General features: G+C 42.2%; 2 protein-coding genes across 2 annotated transcripts in view; both read left to right on the top strand.

Annotated features, from left to right (window-relative positions):
• LOC133405362 (neurobeachin-like) overlaps window positions 1–8102 on the top strand; it is an 82745-nt gene extending 74643 nt beyond the window's left edge. The window contains exons 25-30 of the mRNA XM_061682233.1: window positions 1225–1399; window positions 1714–1826; window positions 2189–2302; window positions 2683–2857; window positions 6320–6653; window positions 8006–8102. Coding sequence (XP_061538217.1) covers window positions 1225–1399; window positions 1714–1826; window positions 2189–2302; window positions 2683–2857; window positions 6320–6653; window positions 8006–8102 — 1008 coding nt within the window. The remainder of the gene's footprint in view (window positions 1–1224; window positions 1400–1713; window positions 1827–2188; window positions 2303–2682; window positions 2858–6319; window positions 6654–8005) is intronic.
• A 3295-nt stretch (window positions 8103–11397) lies between these two features.
• LOC133405443 (neurobeachin-like) overlaps window positions 11398–18956 on the top strand; it is a 132172-nt gene continuing 124613 nt past the window's right edge. The window contains exons 1-3 of the mRNA XM_061682373.1: window positions 11398–11424; window positions 13921–14059; window positions 16641–16780. Of these exons, the coding sequence (XP_061538357.1) occupies window positions 11421–11424; window positions 13921–14059; window positions 16641–16780 (283 nt within the window). The 5' untranslated portion in view covers window positions 11398–11420. The remainder of the gene's footprint in view (window positions 11425–13920; window positions 14060–16640; window positions 16781–18956) is intronic.

Here is an 18956-nt window from a genome sequence, read left to right as displayed (position 1 = left end):
CTTGCAGTGACATCTAGTGGCTGCGTGGGTACTGCTCACCGCCGAGAAGCTACATTAGAAGAATCCCACGCATGCACACCACCAAACAAAACGCTTACAAAAAGTGGATACACGGGTTAATCGTGTAGCCGCTGCCATCTAGTGGAAGAGCATTTAATTATGCTACCTGTGTCTATCACAGATAGATAAACAAAAATATTTTTTCTTTACAGTCAATGAATTATATTTTTCGTTTAAATTACACATGATGATCGTGGTTGGGAATCCCTGCTATGAAGTCAGTATACATTACATGACGTTACATTGAATTAATACGATACACCGCTTTTGTTTGGGGTTGAAAAACAATTCAAAAAAACAGCTCAAATCAAGTGGAGAACCAAAAATAATCCAAATGAATACATTATAAATGAGCAGAAAAGGTTTCAAAGTTGACAAACTCCTTTGTGTTGTTGTTGTTTTACTCCAAAGTTATGATGTAGTTTGATTCATCCTTGTCTTATTATTTCTTTCTTTTGTTTTATGTACAACACTTTCTTAACAGGTGTGATTGATGTTGAAGTGCTCTCGAAATCAAGTTGAGTTGAGATTGGAGAAAAATGGTTCCATTTGACTCGGGAAATAACAGACGGGTTAAGGTAGTCTTCGAAAGCTACATGATTTTCATCGCGTTATCTTGTTCATTTTCACATGTGAATCCCGAGAGTGGCAAGTCAAATTTCCGTGCTATTTTGATGAACTGAAAATGTCATTTAAATTGAACGTCATTTAATGAAACATATTCTTCTTCTCGTGTTTTTCAAGTTTTATAACGGTCATCCCTGCAGACACCTACCACATTTTTGTTGTTGTTGGTGTTCTATTGCTAGCTATCGCAACTTAGCTCCTCCCAATACGGAAAGATCTTTGTCTCCCAGTCGATATGTATCACTGATAGATCAGATCCATCCAGCCATCCATTTTCTACTTTCCCATTAGCCACAGCCATGGCGCCATCCTGTGGCATCACAGAGCATTACAGAATGAGCGCAAAAATGTGGGAATGGGTAATTTATTATTTTTTTTTGTTTTCAGTGAACAGCTGAGGGTAAGTTCCACAGGGAAAAAAAATTGAATAGGTGATATTGTGAATAGTGAACTGCCAAAAAAGTGCGGGGTTCACTCTAATAACAACGGTAATATTAAATCATACGTTTTGTGTGCTTTTACTTCACACCTGTCGAGGTGGAGAACATCGAGGCGACGCAAGGCATGTCCTCGGAGACCGCCATCACATTCCTGTACCGCTTGATGGTGATGGTGGACGTGCTGGTCTTCTCCAGCTCGCTCAACTTCAGCGAGATCGAGGCGGAGAAGAACATGTCGTCCGGCGGCCTCATGCGTCAGTGTCTGAGACTTGGTAAGCTCCATCAGACAAAAGTTGCTAATTAAAAAAACAACACCTGTTGAGGTCATTTGTCTCTGAATTGAATGTGAACGCGTCATCTTTGCTGCAGTAAATGACAGCCACGAGAACAATTTACTGGGGAAAATTAGTATGTAAATGCAATATTTTACGGATTAACAGCATTTAAATGGGGACAATTGATTTTTATATTCAATTAAACTGAGTTATGAACTTGATAATGGAACTAATTGAGTTCAGGCTACCGCCGTAGTCAGATTCAAAGTCCATTTGTGACTCTGTGCCTGTGCGTGTCTGTGCACGTGCAGTGTGCTGCATGGCTGTGAGGAGCTGTCTCGAGTGCAGGCAGAGGCACGGCGATCGCGGGAACAGGCCGTGCGCTCCCAACAACAGCAAGTGGCCGGACGTGGCGCCAAACGCCGTGACTCCCGGCAAGGTACGGCGATTTGGGTACAAAAACAACGATCCGAGCTTCGTGACCGTTCCCGCTGTCCCGCTGTCCCGCTATTTATTTACCAAATGGCACGCAGTGGCGTGCAAAGGTGAGTCGCATGCCCCCGAGTTGAATGAAAGTTGAAGTTTTTTGACGGTGCTTAAGCTTTTTCTGTTCATTTTACACTTGTGTGTGTTTTAATAAATGCACAATGTGTTGAAAGTGTGTGGGAAAGTTAACACTACTTTCATTTTTGTTTTGTTTTGAATATAATCGGACTCATTTTCACTTATCGTGGGTGGGTTCCGCGTATAACGTGCCAATAAACACGACCCGTGTTTGTCTCTTAGCTTTGGAGCACGTTTGAAACGGTTTCGAGTAACCCGTCTCCCATCAAGGACCCCGATCGCCTCCTGCAGGATGTGGACATCAACCGCCTGCGTGCTGTGGTCTTCCGTGATGTGGTGAGTATGAAAGGCAGGGAAGGGATCTTTATATAGTGATTCCTTTTTTTTTTTTTTTTTTTTTAAGGGACAATTTAAAAATATTGTATGTATATACTGTATATCTATACGTGTACTGTAATTGACTGGCGACCAGTCCAGGGCGTAGTCCGCATCGTTTCGCCCGGGGTCAGCTGGTTTAGGCTGCAGCCTCCTGCCACGTGGATAAGCGGGAGAAAGTGGATGCGAAGACAAATTCAAAAATGCAGGAATACATTTGCAATGAAAAAAAGTACTTTGAATTTTTTTTATATTTGTATTTTGGGATTGTTTATCATCATTATTATGATGATTATTATTATCATCGGTCTGAGGCCTCATCTTTTGATTCTCCCGGGCAGGACGACAGCAAGCAAGCACAGTTCCTGGCTCTGGCGGTGGTCTACTTCATCTCGGTTCTCATGGTGTCCAAGTACCGCGACATTCTGGAGCCTCAGCGCGAGACGGGCCGGACGAGCGCCAAGTCGGGCCACGGCACCCGCCGCCACCGGGACGCCGACTCGCCCTCCGGCACAGGTGAGTCTTTAACTCTTCTCGCATTCCCACTTGTTGTCCTTGTGTTAAAAAAAAGTGTATTTATTTGTTGTTGTTTGACTGTTTCTTTCCACAATGTGTCAAAAATGATGCAACTGCCATTGACTTCTTTCCCACGAGGTAGCGCAAACTCATATTGCGTCAATCCGCTTCCACACATGAGAAAATCCAGATGTCAGGCGGTATATATGGTGTCGCTCTGAGGCCTGATTCATTTTCCCTCAAGGGATTCACACAAAAAAATGACGCACGTGTACTCGTTGAGTGACAGGAATGCAGCCACTCGTTGCCTGGCTACTGTTTTGGTGATTTCGGTGGAAGCGGAAGCGCGTCCCGGGCTGTTTATTTCCAGCCTCTGTCAGCGACCATTAGCCGAGCAATCTGCCAGAGCGGAATTGGGATCATAGAGGTTGCCGGAAGACAGACATGGGGGAATTTGTCTGGGAGAGCAGACGAGTCACAGGCCGCATCCGACCCCGCTGACCTCATTTGGGGGCGAGTGGAATGAGTGCGAATACTGTATGGCCGTGTATTCTAATCGATCAGGTCAAACCAACATTACAGAAATAATGGGTGCTAACTTACTGTCATTCAATTACTTTATTTTTAATTTGATGACTTCACCCACACAGAAACTTTAAAGCATTATTCAACAGAACGGCAGTAGTCTGACATAGTGCAATCGTGAAAGAGCCAATTTGTCTTGTGGTCTGAGTCGGTCTGGTCGGGCGTTACGTGTTGTCTGTCTCAGACATGTCTGTTACACACCGCCGACATGTTTTTTTTTTTTTTTTTTTTTTTTTTCAATAACTTTATTGGCCGTCAGATATTTACAGGTGTACGGCAAAAGTCACGGGACGAGGCTAAAAATAAACTAGCTTTTGGATTCAAATATACTGTGCACGATGACAACGCGGAGTAAATGTCTTTTGCGGAGCCGATCAATGACGTCATTGATCGGCTCCTCGGCGAATTATGACATTAAAGCCGATCGGCATCAAATGCTAAGGCCGATAAAATCGGTGTAAAGACTAGTATATATATATATATATATATATATATATATATATATATACACACACACACACACACACACACACAGTGGGTACGGAGGGTTTTCAGACCCCCTTAAATTTTTCACAATTTTCTATATTGCAGCCATTTGTTAAAATCATTTAATTTATTTCCTCATTAATGTACACACAGCACCCCATATTGACAGACAAAAAAAATTATTGTTGACATTTTTGCTGATTTATTAAAAAAGAAAAACTGAAATATCACACAGCCATAAGTATACAGACCCTTTGCTGTGACACTCATATTGTAGTCGGGTGTGGTCCATTTCTTCTGATCGTCCTTAAAATGGTTCTACACCTTCATTGGAGTCCAGCTGTGTTTGATTATCCTGATTGGACTTGATTAGGAAGCCACACCCCTGTCGAGATAAGACCTTACAGCTCACAGTGCATGTTGGAGCAAATGAGAATCATGAGGTCAAAGGAACTGCTTAAAGAGCTTGACGACACAATTGTGGCAAGGCACAGATCTGGCCAAGGTTGCCAAAAAATAGCACTTTCGGTTCCTAAGCGCACAGTGGCCTCCATAATCCTGAAATGGATGACGTTTGGGACGATCTGAACCCTTCGTAGAGCTGGCCGTCCGGCCAAACTGAGCAATCGGGGGAGAAGAGCCTTGGTGAGAGAGGTAATGAAGAACCCAAAGATCACTGTGGCTGAGCTCCAGAGATGCAGTCGGGGGATGGGAGAAAGTTCTACAAAGTCAACCATCACTGCAGCCCTCCGCCAGTCGGGGCTTTATGACAGAGTGGCCGGACGGAAGCCTCTCCTCAGTGCAAGACACGTGAAAGCACGCATGGAGTTTGCTAAAGGACTCCCAAGATGGTGAGAAATGAGATTCTCTGGTCTGATGAGACCGAAATGGAAATTGTTGGCCTTAATTCTAAGTGGCATGAAAACCAGGCACTGCTCATCACCTGTCCAATACAGTCCCAACAGTGAAACGTGGTGGTGGCAGCATCATGCTGTGAGGGTGTTTTGCAGCTGCAGGGACAGGGAGACTGTTTGCAACCGAAGAAAAGATAAATGCGGCAGGGATATCCTGGAGGAAAACCTTTTGAGTGGTCAGAACCGCAGACTGGGCCGAAGGTTCACCTTTAAAAAAAGACAATGACCATAACCACACAGCTAAAATACCAAAGGAGTGGCTTCAGAACAACTCCGTGACTGACTTAAACCCAATTGAGCATCTCTGGAAATACCTGAAAATGGCTGCCCACCAACGTGCACCATCCAACCTGGCAGAACTGGAGAGGATCTGCAAGGAGGAATGGCAGACGATCCCCAAATCCAGGTGTGATAAACTTGTTGCATCATTCCCAAAAAGACTCATGGCTGTATTACCTCAAAAGGGTGCTGCTACTAAATACTCAGCAAAGGGTCTGAATACTGACGGCTGTGTGATATTTCAGTTTTTCCTTTTTCATAAATCTGCAAAAATGTCAACAATTCAGTTTTTTTTCTGTCAATATGGGGTACTGTATGTTTTACAAATATTTTCTGTATATTGGTTGGTGATTTTATAGTTTATACATGTGTTAGTTGAAAGCTATTATTTGCGATTTTGTCGCCCCCTAATGCTGGAATTCTGCATTTACAACCAAGCCTTGATCGCTTGGATGTGATGCAGGCTTAATGCTTGTCGGGCGTCAAGTCGACCTGCACGCTGTCCATATATGGGCCTGCCCGCTCGTCTGTAAAATACGCCATTTCCGTAACGTCATTTTAGAGCACCACCAAGTGATCCATTTTTATGGGAATTTATGGGATAGTCACAAAATTTTGAAAAATATAGTAAGAAATGTCAAAAGCTGATAGGCTTATTCAGCATTCTGTCATCTACTCTTCTAGTGGCCCCGGTGAAAATTACTTTTTTGGAACAAGATATAGTTGTGGATTATAGCTTTAAATTCGTAGTTATATTGCCAATTTGATAAATATGAGAATTTGAAATATATTTTCCTTAATTATATGTATTACATTAAATATTTATATATTTATTTGATAATTTTGTGATATTTATTTTTAAAATTAATTTTACATAATTTTGTTTGAATTAGTTAATTTTAGTGTTTAATTGTATTTTATATATACATTTGTTTACATTGCATTTAATATAAAACGACAGTACCTGTGTATATATTATATTATTATTTATATGATATTGTGCATATTAATGTCGTGGCCAGTGAGCGGATAATACCATCGGTAATATTATTAATAATATGATGATTATAATAATATTTTATATTATTAATAATATGATGATTATAATAATATTATTCTCGACTTTTTTTCTGCTTTTCATATCACGTGTTCCGTATCCAACTCATAGTTCGGTGTTGTTATTTTTGACACCTTGCAGAAAGAGGGCAGACATTCGTGGGCCAACCGGGGCGCGGTTCCCCCTCGGAGGAACGATCCGTCCCCCTCATCGAGCCGAGCGTCACGGCCGAGCGGGTCGTCAGCGTCGTCGACGGCTCCGACCGCGCCGTCGAGGCCGGCGAGCTCTTCTCCGAGCCTCCGCCGCCCTCCTCCTCCTCCTCCTCCTCCTCGGGCCTCAACGTCAAGGAGATCCTCAAGAGTCTGGTGGCCTCCCCGGCAGAGGCCGTGGAGGCGGGGCTGGAACCGACGTCCTGCCCGGATCTCGCAGCCAAGGTCCAGACCGCTCTGCCCGTGCAGTTTCACTCCTTTGACAGGTACCTAGTGCAGAAAAAAACTTCATTATACTGTACAGCCGCATGTTGGTAACTCCAACTCAGTTACTACAGTCCAATGTTTCCCAACCTTTTTTGAGACAATTTTTCCCATGAGAAAGAATTTCATGTAACAGGCGAGACTTGTTCGGTCATACTTAGTCCAAACTCTCATCAATACAAAGTCTAAGTCAAGTGTGGTGTTTTTAAGATTTAGCCAGAGGTGGGGAGCGGAGCCAAGAAATGTACTCGAGTAAGAGTACGGTTACTTGAGAATGTTGTGACTCAAGTAAAAGTAAAAAGTAGTCGTCCAAATAAGTAGTCAGTGAAAAAAATAAATAAAAAATCAGGTACTGGTGTGTAACTTATTATTATTATTTTTTAATTCTTATTAAAGCATGAACATCAAATAGACAAACATGTAAAATAGGAATGCACAACATATTGCCCAACAATATCACTTTAACTAAAACAATAATAACTGAAATATTTATAAAATAACATAAATAAAGGCAAATTCAGGCACAAAACATTTGTTTTTGTTTTTTTAATACATGTGAAACAGCACAATGAGCTCACGAGGCAGGGATTATATGGAAAACAGAAGTAGGCTGAAATGCAGACATTTTTTAGGCAGACACAGAAGACAGTGCATCACATAGCTGTTTTTTTTTGTAGTTTGTCACGTAAACATAAATTGCTTGCTTGACCTAATTGAGTCCGCCGAGACTTTGTGTGCGGTCATGTGACTGCCGCGCTCCATTGGATTGGCGAAACATCGTCATGTGACGGCGCCCGAGCGAAAAGTCTCTCTGACGAACCGAAATGAATCGGTTCGTCAGAGTGAACAAAAAAAAAAAAAAAAAAAAAAGAGTTTTAATGCAAAAGTATTTTGCATTAAAACTACTCGGACAGTAAACGTGTTACTACCCACCACTGGTTTGGCCATTTCTCCCCCACCTCTCATTTTAAGCGTATAAAACAGTAGAATTTGTACTAAAAATCCAAAGAAAAAGCAACATATTTTTGTGTGTGATTAAACCACACACACACAAAAGATTCGTTGTACTTTGTGTACCGCGTTTGTGCTCTCCCGGACGTAAGAAGGTGAGCGCAACAATGGGGGGGGATTGTAACATACGTGTCCGCCGAGGTGAGCCCGATGAATAGCGGCTGGGGGGGGCGCGGGGGGGTCTCCAGGGTGTTGATGACAGATTAAACAGAAGCGGGCCTCGCGCCCACGCCGCGTCCGGCCTCGTCCGCCTCAGCGCTCGCTCCGCTAATACGACGTGGCAGCCCCAAATGAGTTTCTACAGCCAAGAGTATCATTTTTGAAACGCTTTCACACCAACTAGCCCGGCGTCCGACCGACCCGCCCCCCTCTCCTCAACCTTGTTCACTGCGTCCAATGAGCTGCCAGCTACGGACGGGCCTTTCGTTGGCCCGTCGTGATGGACGCAGATTGGACGTGACAACGTCAAAAAGGCAAACTGGAGCGAGGACAATGACTTGAAGGCGAGCGCACCTGCTTTCACTAGCCACAAATTCGGAAATATCCTTTTTACTGCCATGGGTGTGTGCCTTTTCCAGATCTTTGCGACGCCAAGGCACATGATTTACATTCTGGGGGGGGGGGAATTACATGACACACCATGAAACAAAAATAATGAGCTCATTTTCATTGTTCTCCCTGTCACGATACGCGGCCGGCATGGAGAGATGAACGAAGATGCGTTATGTATCGTAATTAAATACTTCTGTTTTTTGGATCACTTCCCGCAGCACACTCGATGGCGCTGGTCTGAAATCGCGGCTGTCACCTTGTCAAACACAATCGGTTACACTTTTTGAAATGATAAAACCTATAAGTGGAATGTTACTTCATTTGCGGATTCCCAAGCTATGGCATGTGGACCTCGAGGGGTCCCCAGACTCCATTTTAAAAGGAATCCTCGTACGTGTACAGTAGGTGTGCTTGTCTCGTTGTAGTTCGGGTTGGAAAATTCCAGGAACTTTCAAAGTTGGAAACTTTTCATGGGAATTGACTGGAATTTGTGGGAATAAAACAGGAATTTACAAAAGTGAAGGCTGGCTTGGAATTGAACTAAAACGGCAAGATTTCATCCAAGTTTCTTTCGAGATATCTTGAGATTTTTTTTTTCCCACTTTGAATCTGACACCTTTCCATTCAATTTCCAGTTCCTTCCCATGATGATTCCTTTGAAAAGTTTCCAATTTGGTATAAAATAGTAGATGTAATAACACGAGTGCGGCGGTTGTACATCGGAAATATTCCAGTCTTCCTTCCAATAGAGCGCCCCGAGCTTGCCCGTCGTGACATATTGGCTTCATGGTGATGAAGCAAAATGATAATTAGTTTCAATTTCATCTTCCCTCGCTATCTTCCTTGTGTATTACTAAATAAAACACGTGGATTATATTAAATGCGCTCTGTTGAACGTGTAAAGGAAGCGCTTGTACAGTCACATTGTATAGCGTGCCACAGGCCTCATTAATATTCATTCCCAGATGAATCCCCACTTTATTCAGTGCAACTCAATTAAGACAATCCTGTTAATAAAATATGCTCCCAATAAACCATGCATGATTCATGAGCGGCGCGCTCATGAATTATTCACGGCTAATGTAAGCGCCCCCGCGCAGGCGGCGTTCCTCCGGCGGTTCCCTCGTTCGTCTCTGCGAGATGTTCTGATAGCTGCCGATGAGCTTTCACGAGGGAGAGCGGAACAAAGGTCCGTCGGATAAATGATGCTTGTCATCGGTTAGCTTCAGAGCACAGGAAAAAAAAAAAAAAAAAAAAAAAAAAAAAAAAATCCTCTGGAGATGTGAATACTTACTTTCAGCGAGCTTTTCAAGCACCTTTTCTCACTCGCTCTTCGCAGTTTTGATCTTCCGCTCGGAGTAGAAGAAAAACCAAATTTGTGCAATTTTTGGTTTTGTCGTCAGGCAGCTGTCAGGCAGAGCGCCAAAGGTTTTTTGGAGCGATGCAGTACAAGATAACTATGAATAATTAATACTGCAGGCAGCGACAAAGACTCCGCCGAAGGATCATCAAACGTTTGTCGTCCAAAAATCTTCACAGTTTAGCGTTTGCCAACAGTCTCGGACGGGCCTACCTGCTATCGATTGGCGCTCATTTAGGTGAATTTTGTCGTAGGGGTTTGTGAAAGGCTTGGAATTTGGCCACAACGGTTGCTTCAAACCAAAAATGGCCAACTGTCTGTTCGATTTCAGCCTTGAAGCTATTTGTCCACCTAATTTTGTGTTGATGGGTGAAACTGTTGTCCATGTCTGATTTTGAGTTGATTACATTTTTTTCTCCAACATTTCAGGCAGACACAGATGACAGCTCTGTGTCGAGGACCCCTAAAATGCGTACGTTCCTACCCGGCTGCGCTCGCTTGCTAAAGTCGTTGAGGTCCAGTAAAAGGCGACTCATTCATCGCAAGTTGTGAAAAAATAGCAAAGGCATCCTCCACCATATTATACGGCGGGCACGCGCTAATTTTCTTTTTCTATTGTTTTTTTTCCTTTTCTTGTTGTGGTATGTTGACGCCATGCTGCACCCATATCAGACAGCATAGTTCGAACATAGTTCCGGATTGAACCGACTGGGGCACTAGTAGTGTGGCGGTGCACGTTTCTGCCTTTCGTACGGATGACGCTGGTTTGATTCCTGGCAAGTGCTTAGTGCCGAAAGAGCAGATCACAAATTGGTGGTTTGCGTCCGGAAGGGAATTTGGCGTGAAAACGGTGCCAAACAAATCATGCAAGTGACTCGCTGCGGCGACCCAACAAAGGGCCAAGCCCAAAATCTGATTGGGCGGCCTTTAGGTGAATTTGGCAAAGTACGAGCCCTGGAATATCCCGACAATGGCTGTTTCAAACAAAAAAAAATGGCTTTTCAATTTCGGGCAAGGGTCTTTTCATACTTTTCATATGTTTTCTTGTGTCCTGCTGTGATAGACGTATCCATCAAATTTCGTATCCATCGGCGGCAATTCTAATAATGCTGGGGGGGGGGGGTGGGGGGATAATAAACTGTATATATAAAAAAAAAAAAGCCTGTGTTTGGTAGGGTCAGAAGAAAGGAAGAAAGCAAATCCCAGCAGCGATGAAACTTGATTTGGAAAAAATTCGTTTGTGTTGTCTTTTTATTGAAGGGGAACAAAATCAATCACCCCGTCTTCGTCTGTCCATAGATGTTCATGCCGGGGTCACAAAACAAGCTTTTGCTGTAACCTGCAACATGAAACAGAAGAATTTGGCATTGTCTGGCTTTGAGCATTTCCAGAGAGGTGCCTCAGACACAAGCAGGGCTTTCGCTTCGAGACCCAAACGGGCCTCAACTGGATTGCAGCTGTCGTCAGACATCCGCACAAATCCAAAGAGCGAAACGCAGACTCCCCGAGGACGGACGTTCCCGGCTTTGATCATTTTCCATTTTCCTTTTTTTAGACTGTATGGACTCGCGGATCATCTGCCTTGGAAGAGGTCACAACTAGACTTTTATTATAGATGCAGATGCAGTAACGGGAGCCTTTTTGTCCGAGTTTCTGCTGTTCACGTGATGTGTGAGTCTGTCCTACTGTTGCGTTTTGGACGCGTAGGAGCGTGGTGGTGCCCGTCAAGAAGCCCGCCCTGGGAGGCCTCGCCGTCACTGTGGTGGGGGGCAGCCCTTCTTCCGGCCCCGTGACCCCCAACATCTTTGCGGCCGCTTCGGCCACGCCCAAAAGCACGATCAACACCATGGGTACGTTCGCTTGCCAGCTCCGTTAACACTCCGATCGTGTTGGGGGTCAAATTGACCCGTTTTCAAGTTGAACACTCTTATGTTACAGGTCAAAAATGTCAAAGCCAATTGAATCCAGAACTCATCAAAAGTTTTTATCCAATTTGAGTCAAGTTTGCAATGTGTATGCTGGGTCTGAAGCTTTAATGTCAAACCAAATTGAAACCAGATCTAATCCAGTTAAACTGGGGTGGTGATCCATACCCGGAAAAGAAAAATATGAATCTCGAAGCTTTTGATCTGATTGAAATGAAATTTGCATCACTCACACAGGGGCAGAAGTTGTAAAATCAAAGCAAATTGAATCCAGATCAGATCTGGTTGAATTTTCGCGAGAATCCACATACAGTAATTTTAAAAAAGATTTTTAAAAAAAAATCTAAATAAAAAAAACTCCAATCCATATTGAATCCAATATTGTAAAAGGATCGAGGTACAGAAATTGAAATGTGTCAAAGAAAATTGAATCCAGAGCTGAGCTGGTTAATTATGCGCGAGAATGCACAAGAAGTTAAAATAAAGAAAGAAATCAATCAATCAAAACCTCCTTTCTGGTTTAAATCCGATTTTGAGCATGTCGAGTCAGAGGCCGTAATGTCAAACCAAATGGAATCCAGATCCGAGCTTGTTAATTTTGGGTGAGAAACGACATATATTTAATAAATGATTACTTTTCTATCTGATCGGAGTCAAATTTCGACCATATATCGTGGATTAGTAGCTGGAAAGTTGAACCAAACTGAATCTTGATTTGAGCCAGTTATATTTTGATTGGGAGTCCACACAAACCTGTACAGGAAAAAAAGGTCAAGATTTTTCAAAAAGTTTGTCCATTTTGAATCAGTTAATTTTGAAACACCGTGCAGGGTTTTACGCTGTAATTTCAGAGCACACTGGATCCAGATTATGATCTGGTTCAATGTGGGTGACAATCCACATCCAGTAAACTAAAAGGTAAACATTTCAAAACCAATTTCAATCCAATTTTGAAGCGTGTATGCTGGGTTAAAGGGGGTCACATTGACCCGTGAACGGAAGCAATGTAACACGACAGGACGATTCCAAAAGCAAACAACCATTTTAGTCCAATTTCCCAACCCCTTTTCCTCCTTGCGTGTTTTCCTCAATTCCACCAGATGGCGCTGTAGGCTCTCCCATGGCCATTTTACAGCCAAGCCTGACAATGCAAAGCTTTGTGTCAGCCTGCAGAATTCCCCCTTCTGCAAGCCAATAAAACATTTCTCTTGAAATATGACAGCTGAATGGAGTTGTGTTCTGTTCTGCGTATGTTGACTGGAAATGCGTGTGCGCCTTCATTTCCATTTAGCAGTCTCACCGCCACGGACCACAAGAAGCACTATTACCTTTTTGTTTTGTTTTTTGAAGTCCGTGCTTGGGTCACTTTGACCCGGGGCTTGTTTTAATTATCGAAAAGTGTCCCAAACGCATTTTTTTGCTCATCATTAACTTGCAGAAATGTGAAACAAACCCATGACAAGGTCCTTTGTATATGTTGATTGCGCTTGGGGTTTCACGCTGAAAATCAACTTAACTGGGTCAATTTGACCCGTGATATAACAGGAGGCTTAAAAAATAAAAAATAAAATAAAAAAAATCCCCTCTCCTCACTGATCGCTGCGCAGGAATGAGGCCAACGCATCTGAAAGCCAGAGGCGTTGACGCGCACCCCGTGATCTCACATTGTTCGGGGGATTCCCCGCTTCCGACAAAGACAACGGAGTGGATTGTGAACATGTAAAACATCTGATGCTGGTTCAGGTTATCAGTGGATCTCTTGTTGGGCCTTCACGTTTAAGATCAGGTGTTGGTCTTGGAAGCTCTGCTGACTGCTGCACTATACTGATGAGAACCTCTCACACACGCAAACTGGCTTTTGTCTGTTTTGTATTATTTCTTCTGTTTCTGGAGGTGTCGTTGCGGTCGGAGGCAGACAGTCAGTCAGTACACATTCTATACAAATGTCAAAGCAAACATTTGATCTGGTTAAATTCGGGTGAGAATCCACTTACTGTAGGAAAAAGTGTCAAAACCTGTTGTTGTATTTGAACAATTTTTTTTTTTTTTTTTAACTGTGTGCCAGGTAACGAGCTCAAAACAAATTGAATCCAGATCTGATTCAGCAAATAGCTGAAGACTGGTTCCACAGAAAAAGTGTGTGAAATGTGCGAATAGCAAAGCGCAAATAGGCGCTGGTTCACGGTACCGTGGTGCCTTGATTTACAATGTACTTCACTTACATGACCGGGTTTGTAACTCAAATCTGTCATATCGGAAAATCGACTTACTCCATTGAAATGAATGGAAATGCCCTCCGTTTGTTCCTTCCCCTCTTCCTTCCTGTTTTTAATAAGAACAAAATAGTACTGTACGGTATTGTACTGTATAAAATCATACAATAAAAAAATCAAACCTAATGAAATGACTGTTTCCGTTCAGGAGCCGTCGATGCCGCCGTTGCTTGCGCGGCCTCCTCGACGCCGTCGTCTTCCGCTCTGGCGAACGGCGCCACCAGTAAGAATCTCCCAGCTGTGCAGACGGTGGCGCCCATGCCTGAAGACACGCTTGAGAACATGAGGTACAACCGGCTTCAGTTTTCAGCCCCCCACCCCTGATGTTAAGAATTCCAAAATTGGAAGACAATTTAGCCAACCGCATTTTTGACCATTCATTTCATCATTTTTGTCTTATGTTTTCAAGAAAAACAGATAATATACTATTATACATTTTGGTATGGTACATTTCCTATGATATATTTTGTCATATTCATATATTTTTGCTGTGTTTGGCCCCTTTTTATAAATACTCAGGCACTTCAGAAAGCATTGCTGAATGAATCCTTCACAAATAGCCAACGTTACATTTCATTTATTGAATGCTAATTTGATTTTAGTATTACTCTAACAGGGTTGCAAATCGATGCTAATTGCAGCGTTAGCGTTAGCTGCTATGCTAACTGGTTAAGAACAAACTTAGCTAGGTAATTACAATAAAAAAAAACATTGTCTTTCTGTTAATGAGTAACAGCAATTATTAACTGGGTTTGAAGGACACACTCTATGAAGACTGAAAAAATATTTAAAATATCAGATAGGGCTTAGCTTTGGTGCAATTAGCATGATATAATTTCCGTTGCCGTCGCGTAGCTTACAATTTGCTCTTCGTCTCGATGGTTAAACCGTTTTAGTAGCAGGTCTGTGATAAGACGTGTTTAACAATTGCAAGGAATACATACATCGACAAAACTTTACAGCTATTTGGTGTTTGAAATTATATTTTTGAAATCACTGGAACTATAGCGACGGTTACATTTTGCGTGAGGGCAACCGTAATTCACACACCAAGTGCTCGTGTCTGTATTTTCCCGCATCGATTATTTGGGGAAAAACAGAAAATGTCCTCCAATTCTGGAATGATTCTTGTATGAATTTGATCATTTTCCTTCAGTGGAGGCGTGTGTGAGCGCCACATTGAAGTTGCTCTCGCCTACGTGTGTGTGTGTGTGTGTGTGTGTGTGTGTGTGTGTGTGTGTGTGTGTGTCTGTAGGCTGAAACACACACGGGCTCGCACGCATTTCTTTTTTAGTTTCATTTTTTTTTTTTTTTTTTTTTTTTTTTGCGTGTGCGCGCGAGTGACCTTGACTCATCTCCCTTTGGCTCTAATAGTTTGTGACAGTCCCGCTCCGAGAGCCTCGGCTCGGCTCTTTCTCCGCTCATGTGTATTCCTCCAGACAAATGCGGGATCAGTTGCCATGGCAGCTGTGTCCGCCTTAGCCTGGCGTAACCCTGGTCTCAGTGATGGCTCAGTTTCACAGAAAAACAACCCCCCCCCCCCCCCCCAAAAAAAAAAAAAAAAACTCTTTGTGTATCAGAATGAAATTAGATTCAGTTCGAGCTGCAAGTGCAATAATAAATGCATTGTTACATTATGACATGGACGAGGTTGAATGGAAACGCGCTCCCCATGTGACACGTTTCGAAACTTACATTTTCACTATTGCTTGAGGTCGTAGGTGGCAAACTGAAGGGCCAGGGGCCACATCCAGCTTGCCACATGATTTTTATGGAGACCACTAAAACAAAGAGAGCCTGCTTATTTCATATTTCTTGCATTTAGGGCAGAATTTGGAATCATTTTGGCAGAAGAATGGCTATTTCCATTTGTCTTCACATTTACCACACTTGTAACTTAAATCGCTTGTACCTTAAATCAGCTTTACCAATTGAAATGAACGGCAATGTTATGATGCAAAAACGCCTCGCATTTTGGGCAAACCTTGGCGCTCAAGGGCTAAAACAAATTAACAGATGGGCCTGGTTATTCATTGATGAGGTTAAAAAAAAAAAGGTTCCCGTTGTAAAATACTTTATTTTAATGATGAAATGATTCCACATTTTTATTGCATTGTTTATAATTAATATAATAGTAATTAATTGGTCAAATTTTAAATACATAAGTGATTTAAATAAAATTATTTAATATAAATGAATACATATCATTAATTTAAAAAAAGATGTAGTATGAAAATAGTTTTTAGTAAAATAATTGCCATTTTATTTCATTAATAATTCATATGCAAATCATAAAGCATTTAATAGATAGAAAATGTACATTTATTTTAATAGTATAAGTTTTATTCCATTATTGGTAATTCAATAAATAAGTTAAGTAAAATTATTCCTCATCTTTTTGAATTTACTCATTTATATGTAATTCACCAATTATTTAATGAAAATAAGTACAAATGTTAAATGCATCTGTACAATTACTTTACTTTTGTTATTTTAATCATTTACAATCAGTCAATTCACCAATGATTTAATGAAATGAATGAATAACAACAAAATAAATTAATAAATATGCTGACTTACGGTATTTCAGGAAAACTGCAGAATTTATGCAAGAAATTTTACAAGACTCTTGATAGTGTAAATTAAAAAAATAGAGCCTGCAGGCCATACTTTGCCCACAGCTGGTCTGGAGTCTTAAAAAAAGAAGAAAAAATCAATTTATTTTAACAATAAGATTTATCAGTGACTCCACGGTCGCGGACTTGAACGGTCGTGTAAATGTTGCTTCATTGATTTGTACTCGTGCACTCGTCGACTGTGGTGTGGTTTCATTTCCCGGTCAAACATTTCCCGTGTCGGCCTCTGCAGTATTACGTCAAAACTGGAGAGAGCTCTGGAGAAGGTGGCGCCACTGCTGAGGGAGATCTTTGTGGACTTTGCGCCCTTCCTGTCGCGCACCCTGCTGGGCAGCCACGGACAGGAGCTGCTCATCGAAGGTACGCCGACACGTATGTTTTTGCAGGAGCGTGATCATGCGGGGGGTTTCACGATACTTTACTGGAAAGGGGCCCCGAAAACCAGCTGGAGCTGATTTCCTCTTGGGATACCTTTAATTATTATTCTTTCGACAAATCCTTAAAACGCGCACGTTTTTGCACACGTGTATCCTGGTGACAATGTATGTATTTCAGGGCTCTTAAACACGACTCCCCAATACTAAATGTGTAAAAAAAAAAAAAAGTTTGAAAGTTGGGGAAAAATATTTGCCTCGACATCAGTTTCACCGAACGACATGCCATCGGGTGGACATGTCAATCATAACAAAACAAAACAAAAAAATTCAAGGACCCATGATTGTAATTGAAGAGGAAGTCAGCCATTTTGTTTTGAAGCAGCCTCCAGGTCCCAGTTCGGAGGTCTGGGGTTCAATTCCCGGCCCCGCCTGTGTGGAGTTTGCATGTTCTCCCCGTGCCTGCGTGGGTTTTCTCCGGGCACTCCGGTTTCCTCCCACATCCCAAAAACATGCAAGGTAGGTTAATTGAACACTCTAAATTGCCCGTAGGTGTGAATGTGAGTGCCAATGGTTTTGTTTAAATGTGCCCTGCGATTGGCTGGCGACCAGTTCAGGGCGTACCCCGCCTCCTGCCCGTGGATAGCTGGGATAGGCTCCGGCACGCCCGCGACCCGCGTGAGGAGAAGCGGCTCGGAAAATGGATGGATGAACCCCAATGGTTGTGGTTGTATTACTGCATGGGGATAAATCAGGCAACGAAATGTTTTGGGTGTGTGTGCGTGTACAAATCTAGTTGCTTTTGTTTGCCATCTTTTCACAGACAACAACGATTGCCTACTGGCTAACTTGTGACAATGTTTGCAGGCATTTTGTCTTTGTGCAGTCTCGGCTGGGAGTGTGCGTGTGCGCGCGCGAGTGTGTCTGTTCTGACTCGGAGTTAATGGAGCGCAAAATAACGCTGACTTTAATTCCTGCCTAATTCTTATTTATTATTATTATTTTTTGTAACAGAAAGCCAAACCAATATATTAGCTTGAGCACAAAGGACAAACAGGGTAAAAATAAGCTCTGCCGGAGAGAAAGGATGCTTGACCCACTTCTTTGTGTATAAGGTTTACTTTAAAAAAAAACAGCAACAAAAAAACACCTTACCTCACTGCGCGCAGCATGATATCGATTAAAATAATTCAATTTTTTCCTGTTTATTTTTCAAGATGGACAGATAACTGAATTTTAAAATCTGATTTAAAAATGGGATTTGTTTGTGTTCTTCCAGCTTGAAAAGTAGCCGTTGTTGCTCGAGGGCAAACATTAAAACAGTGGTTCCCAAACTGGGGTTCCCGGGCCTCAGTGGTCAGTGAGAAGTAACTTTAGGCTCCGCAAAATCATTTGTAACAAATTATTAAGTCATAGCACTTTTTAAAAAGTGCATTCCTACTGTATATGTGGTGACCGGCACGCCAATAAAGTTAGATTTAGCAAGATTTCTTAAAACAAGTAATGACAACTAGCCTAAATTACTGACGTCTTAAAACCTGCATATTTATACTACCTAAATCATAACACTTTTTTTTTTTTTTTTTTTTTTTTTTTTAATAAAAGTGAAATGGTCCTAGACAAAACTTCCTGGTAAGAAGAAATCTCTTGGCAGACAGAACAAGGAGAAGTCTATTTTCCCTTTCTTTAAGATATTTAATTTTGGTTTGATTTTAGTTTTTGCAGTGTTAGTGTATTTGTGGCAATCTCCTTCTCCAGTCTATCAAAGTCCAATTCAAGCGTTGTAGTCTTCTTTTTCCCAATTTGCTTGTGTACAGTCGATGTAGCTTGTTGCAGATAAAAAAAAAAACAAAAAAAAAAACAAAGGCAGTGAAAAGTCAGGCAGTGTAGTCTTGACAAGCGTGTGTACAGTATGCGTGTTTTGCCTTTCATTCAAATCTGTCAGCAGACTGACCGAGCTGACAAAGCGGAGTTAGTTTGAGCGCCTTCTCTCTGAAATCCTGAGGCCGCCAAGACGTGAGACAGACGGCTACATGGATCGCAAAGGATATCATGTTCAAATTCAAACATTTGTCCAATCTGCGCCAATCTTTGCTGTGTTTATGAAGATCCCTTCCGTCCTTCCAGGCTGCAGCACACATTTGAAATATTGTGCTGCGGCGCAAAGGCGCTCC

This window comes from Phycodurus eques, chromosome 7 (genome assembly GCF_024500275.1).
Source record: "Phycodurus eques isolate BA_2022a chromosome 7, UOR_Pequ_1.1, whole genome shotgun sequence".
Classification (NCBI taxonomy): domain Eukaryota; kingdom Metazoa; phylum Chordata; class Actinopteri; order Syngnathiformes; family Syngnathidae; genus Phycodurus; species Phycodurus eques.
The sequence above is the reverse complement of the archived record's forward strand: the minus strand, read 5'-3'. Positions and strand labels throughout refer to the sequence as shown.